The 6698-nt window shown below is 42.0% G+C and overlaps 1 protein-coding gene across 1 annotated transcript in view; it reads right to left on the bottom strand.

The window, feature by feature from the left end:
- Positions 1-792: 792 nt before the first annotated feature.
- LOC120986816 (dispanin subfamily A member 2b-like) overlaps positions 793-6698 on the bottom strand; it is a 20035-nt gene continuing 14129 nt past the window's right edge. Inside the window, exon 2 of the mRNA XM_040415521.1 lies at positions 793-964. Within this exon, the coding sequence (XP_040271455.1) occupies positions 818-964 (147 nt within the window). The 3' untranslated portion in view covers positions 793-817. The remainder of the gene's footprint in view (positions 965-6698) is intronic.

The raw sequence follows: 6698 nt of genomic DNA on the forward strand, positions 1-6698 counted from the left end.
GATGGGGGAGGGGTGATTTTAATTAGGGGGGGGGGAGAGGGGAGGCCGCACTGGCCACCAATGAATTTAATACTGGGGAGGGAGGGGGGGTCGCACTGACAATCCTGCGGATCCACCTCTCAGAAGTGCTGTTACTTATGCAAGCCCCGCTGACAAAGTGGGCATTTTATGGGGGCATTCCCATGAGGGCTTAGGGGCGGGTCTTAATGTCCCGATTTTTTCATTTATAGTGTTGGTAAGTATGAATAGGACCGAGCTGCAGTACCGAGCATACTGGGTGCAGAAGTGCGGAGAAAAGTAAACCATAGAGATGTGCAAGCGCTGTTCCTGATCAGTGGAGGTTCCAACAGTCTGAAAGGTAGGGGGCTGAAAGGTATAAACTTTTGTGCATAAAGACAAATAATGGGAACTCCGCTGAGAACATCATCCAGGTAGAATGTTGTAGGTCACCATATCTCTTTTGTATCACCATGGGGTGTCGGCCATGTGCTACGATATGGCAACAGGAGTCCCCCCATATTGTATTATGTGTGCCATGTGATTATTATTTATTCTGTATGTGACTTGTCTGTTTTACTTTATATTTAATCACACACAATCAATTTTTTTTTCACTTAGCCTGCTTAAGCCTATTTATTCTCAAATCGTCGGATTCACGTTAAAACAGGTGGACAGGTGGTCTGATGCCAGTCGTGGCAGTTTATGATCATGGGATAACTGTTATCCTGTGGGAATTATGAGCCATGAAGCAGGGAAATAATGTACAAGACATCAGGATCGTACAACAACTTTGTTGGATAAGGAGAGGTAACTATGTTTATGAGCTTACTACTACAATGTTGGCAATAATAACGATGATTATCAAAATGATTCCCACCACCATGGCGGCGATATTCAGGGAGAAGGCAGTCTTGGAGTGCTTTGCTGCTGTGTCCGCGTCGTTCTGGTTGGAAGCATCTCGTGACTGAAATAAAAATGTAGATTGTATTAGTACTGAAATATTGTGTTATCTGTTATTCTGCTATCTATCTATCTATCTATCTATTATCTATCTATCTATCTATCTAATATCTATCTATAAAGATGTAGAATTGAATCTCAAAGTTATTACCGAAGTATCGCACAACTTCGAACGTAACAAATTATTCCTCCGAGAAGCGCATACATTTTAATGCTGTACGGAAACAGGCCTAGGTACAGCATTAAAACAAAGTGTTTGAACGAATCGACTTTGGATCTATGATTCGAAGCTTGTGTCGCTTAACACTAAATAAAATCTTTCCGGCCCCTTCTGAGTTCGGGTCTCACAGGAGCTGCTTCCTCTGCTTCCACTATAGCCAGGTGGGCCAATGCCCAGTGGGCCGCCCAAGCCCTCCTCATGGCCACCAGCCGGGTACATAATTTGATGTTCTTAGCAATAATTAATATAGGAGCATCAGGTACTTATGCACCGGGCCAGCGGCCGCAGGTGCCCTCCTGAATTCAACTGTATCACTGTCCTCAGGACGATGATACAGTTTCATAATGTGGAGTGGGCGGCAGTATATTGTGCTGCACTACAGTATTGCTGACCCCGCCAACTTCTGTTGCCCCTGCCTATATCTGTTTTCCTGACTTCTGTCAATTTGGACCTACCTACAATATGGGGCCATATTTAGTTTTTTTCCAGGGCCACTTTAAATTCCCAGTCCGCTTCTGACTATAGCCGCCCCCCCCCGTCATGATACACCACGGACTTCTATACACCGACCCCGGGTGTGTCCTTATTGCTCAACCCCCTATTTCCCATATGCTTTGTCGATACTAATGTATAATTTTAGACCTGCTAATAAAGCTTTATTGATTGATTGATAGATTTGATATAGCTACTGCTATCTATTATCTATCTATTATCTATCTATCTATCTATCTATCTATCTATCTATCTGCCTATCATCTATCTATCATCTATCAATCTGTCTATTATCTATCTATCTATCTATTTATCTATCTATTATCTATCTATCTATCTATCTATCTATCTATCTATCTATTCCATATCTATCTATCTATCTATTATCTATCTATCTATTATCTATCTATCTATCTATTATCTATCTGTCTATCTATCTATCTATCTATCCATTATCTATCTATCTATCTATCTATCTATCTATCTATCTATCTATCTATTATCTATCTATTATCTATCTATTATCTATCTATCTATCTATCTATCTATCTATCTATCTATTATCTATCTATCTATTATCTATCTATCTATCTATTATCTATCTGTCTATCTATCTATTATCTATCTATTATCTATATATTATCTATCTATTATCTATCTATCTATTATCTATCTATCTATCTATCTATTATCTATATATTATCTATCTATTATCTATCTATTATCTATCTATCTATTGTGAGGCAGTGACAGGCCTCATAGCTGCTAGGCAGACATCCAAACCTGCAAAAACTCATTTCAGGGAGGATTCCTTTTTTTTTTCTTTCATGAACTTTTTATTACATTTTCCAGACATATGCAGTATCTGCACACTTTGCTCTATGGTGTGGAGGACTGGGCTCATTACCCTGCCCCAAATTATCATATTTATGTATATGATTAAAGGGATTCTGTCACCACCTATAAGCCCTGTGAGCTAAACATATGCTCATGTCCAGGGTAGCATTCTGATTTCTAAGGTGGCCTTATAAAAGCTATTTGTGGCTTTAATCTGCGGAAAAACAGGTTTTACTAACCTGTCAATCATTGAATTAAGGAGCCCAAGCAGGGGAGGTCTGTGGATGCATGGTGCCCGGCCGCACGCATCGCCGTTTGTGCCCAGCGCCGCCTTCTGCTCCTCAGTGCCGCCTCTCCCTCCCTCCCCCTCCTCCCGCTTTGAGATCCCGCGCGTGCGCACAGGCTCAGCCTGATGCGCCGTTGCGGACTGCTGGCATCGGCTTCTTCTTGCACTGTGCGCACGCGCCGAGAAGGGGACACTGCTGCAGGTTGCCGGAAAGGTTTACTGCGAGTAAACTAGAGATGGGAAGTTCGGATCTTTCACATGAATCGGTTCATTTAAATCAATTCATTCAAATGAACCGATTCATGAATCAAATCTTCGGTTCATTCGCTGAGCTGACAAGAAGCAAGTGAACCGAAGCTTAGGTTGCGCAATGCGCATGCGCGGATGCTTCCATTCACTTGCTGAGTCGGCTCTTGGTCTGAGTCAGGAAGTTTATTCTTTAAAACCCTGTGTAATTATCTACCCCACTGTAGGAAAAAAACAAGCATCCAGGGGGGGGTGAATTTAACACTGGGGTAAATAATATAATTAAAATGGAGGGTTAAATGTGTAAATGTATTTAAAAAAATACATCTCTCTCAATAGTTCTATAGCTACTGAATGAGACAGAAGAAGGGATGCCTTTAACATATATATCTCCTTGAGAAGCCAATTTGACCCTAAAGGGTTAATTCAACCTGTAATCTAAACTCTGTCCTGTCACTTCTCTTATCTCTCTGCTGACTGTCGTCTGTCCCTTAACCTTATCACTGCTGCAGCCTGGTCATCAGCCTCAGTGTAAACTGTTCCAGTGACTCACGGTTCTTTTAACTCAAAGAATGGAATGAGTCTCTAACTAAGTCGGATCTTTACATTCTTTTAACCTGTGACTCATTGGATTCTTAGACTCCCTCCTGTACAGTGTGTGACTCAGAGCTGCTTGCCTGAGCTCTGATTGGTTGCAGGCCGGGGTGGGCGGGGAGGGGCTGGCTTCCACTCAAGGATCAGATTACACTCCTCCCTCCCTGCTGCAGCGTCTCTCTGCTCTGCTATCTGACTGAGCGGCTTCACACGGATCCGCTCAGTCAGAGGAATCGACTCCTCCGGTTCAGTGAACTGAATCGATTCAAAAGAACGATTTGTTCATGAACCGGACATCACTAGAGTAAACCTTTCCGGGATATATTGTTTCACATGCGGGCGTCAGGGAGCCGCTATCTAATAGCGGGAGACTCCCTGAACGTCCGGGAGACTTGAGATCCCTGGCTAGGGGAGATTTATGGCAGGATTTTCTGTGTCTTCCCCGTCAGTCATGAGGTCTGAGTCAGCACCAGGTGCCACAATCAGTCTGGGATAAGAGCCCAGCCCAGACTGTCAGTCAGGAGGGTGAGCGAGACTGTTTTGTGAAGCAGAGGCTCTGTGTGTGGTCTCAGTCAGGAGGACTGAGGGGCCACAAGGCTTTGAATAGCCTGAAGTTTGGGAGACCTAGCGACGCCTACAGAACGAGGGTCGCACGGCCAGAGTCGGGAGGACTACTGGGCCACACTCCCCCAAAAGATACTGGAATTGCCACAGCCTGCAGGCTGCTGTATTGATGTTGGCTGAGGAGAGCCGCGTATGATGTCCATGTGTAAACTATGCTCTACGAGTGAGGTAGGGACGTATTTTGTTTAGGTAGCGCCTAGACGGGCAGGAGTTTATTTGTGTTTTAAGTGTTCGCGGTGCGGGAACCTCACCCAGTGATGTATAACTAGACTATCCTTTATGTCAAAATAAATGCACAGTTTGGACATGAAAAGTGTGACCCCCTGAAAAGAGACGACCCATTACACTATCTATCTTCTATCTATTTATCTATCTCATATCTATCTATCATAGAAACATAGAATGTGTCGGCAGATAAGAACCATTTGGCCCATCTAGTCTGCCCAATATACTGAATACTATGAATAGCCCCTGGCCCTATCTTATATGAAGGATGGCCTTATGCCTATCCCATGCATGCTTAAACCCCTTCACTGTATTTGCAGCTACCACTTCTGCAGGAAGGCTATTCCATGCATCCACTACTCTCTCAGTAAAGTAATACTTCCTGATATTACCTTTAAACCTTTGCCCCTCTAATTTAAAACTATGTCCTCTTGTAGCAGTTTTTCTTCTTTTAAATATTCTCTCCTCTTTTACCTTGTTGATTCCCTTTATGTATTTAGCAGTTTCTATCATATCCCCTCTGTCTCTTCTTTCTTCCAAGCTATACATGTTAAGGTCCTTTAATCTTTCCTGGTAAGTTTTATCCTGCAATCCATGTACCAGTTTAGTAGCTCTTCTCTGAACTCTCTCCAAAGTATCACTGATTTTATATTCTGCTCTTGGGTTTTTACGTCCCAGGTGCATTATCTTGCACTTATCAACATTAAGTTTTAGTTGCCAGATTTTTTACCATTCCCCTAGTTTTCCTAAATCCTTTTCCATTTGGTGTATCCCTCCAGGAACATCAACCCTGTTACAAATCTATGTGTCATCAGCAGAAAGACAAACCTTACCATCGAGGCCTTCTGCAATTTCGCTGATAAAGATATTAAACAATATGGGTCCCAGAACAGATCCCTGAGGTACCCCACTGGTAACAAGACCATGGTCTGAATATACTCCATTGACTACAACCCTCTGTTGCCTGTCCCTCAGCCACTGCCTAATCCATTCAACAATATGGGAGTCAAAGCCCAAAGACTGCACTTTATTGATAAGCCTTCTATGTGGGACAGTATCAAAAGCCTTACTAAAGTCTAGATAAGCGATGTCTACTGCACCTCCTCCATCTATTATTTTAGTCACCCAATCAAAAAAATCAACAAGATTAGTTTGACATGATCTCCCTGAAGTAAACCCATGCTTTCAATCCATGGGATTTTAGATGTTCCACAATCCTCTCCTTAAGTATGGTTTCCGTTAATTTCCCCACTATTGATGTCAGACTCACTGGTCTATAGTTGCCCGATTCCTCCCTACTACCTTTCTTGTGAATGGGCACAACATTTGCTAATTTCCAATCTTCTGGGACGACTCCTGTTACCAGTGATTGGTTAAATTAATCTGTTAATGGATTTGCTAGTTCACCGCTGAGCCACTTTTAAGTAGTCCCATTTCTCCTGGACTCCAATGAAACTGTTCCAGTCTGATAGGGACTCGTATACCACTAATCTAATTTTAGAAAAGTCAGTTTTTCTAAAATCTAAAACTTTTGTTTTTGTGTGGTGTGACTCAGTCACTGTACTTATAGTAAACCACACTGACTTGCTGTCTATCTATCTATCTCCTATCTATCTATCTATCTATCTATCTATCTATCATCTATCTATCTATTTATCTATATTTATCTTATATCTATCAATCTTCTATCTATCTATCTATCTATCTATCTGTATTCCTTCTTCTTGTCTGATAATAAGAATGCTTTTCCTGAGTGACCAATTACCGAGAGATTCAGAAGATTTATGTGATTGTTCCGTGTTATGTTCTGTGGGGCCGGATGCTGTTTAACTGGAATATTATTATTATGTTTATTTCTTTCTTTTATAGACATGAATAAAAAAAAGCAGGAAGGGACTGAGAAGAATAACATGAGGACTAATCAGACTATACATCAGGGGGGTCATGTTAATTGCTAAATCCCGCAGGCTGCCTGGAAGTTGTTGGCATGGAGTATACGATTTTGTAAACCCCAGAGGGCTCTGGCCTAACACCACACCAAAAATGCGTCTTTTTCTAAAATGTAACGCCAGATGAAAACAGAATATTTCCTACCACCAATTCCAATACTCTGAGGGTTGATGGCGTTTCTTGTCACCCTCCTTGTCATGTGCTATTGTCATCACTGGGCTGAAATATAGCATTGCCTTGAGATTGCAAAACATTTTCACTTTG

The sequence above is a fragment of the Bufo bufo genome, chromosome 1, assembly GCF_905171765.1.
Source record: "Bufo bufo chromosome 1, aBufBuf1.1, whole genome shotgun sequence".
Lineage (NCBI taxonomy): Eukaryota > Metazoa > Chordata > Amphibia > Anura > Bufonidae > Bufo > Bufo bufo.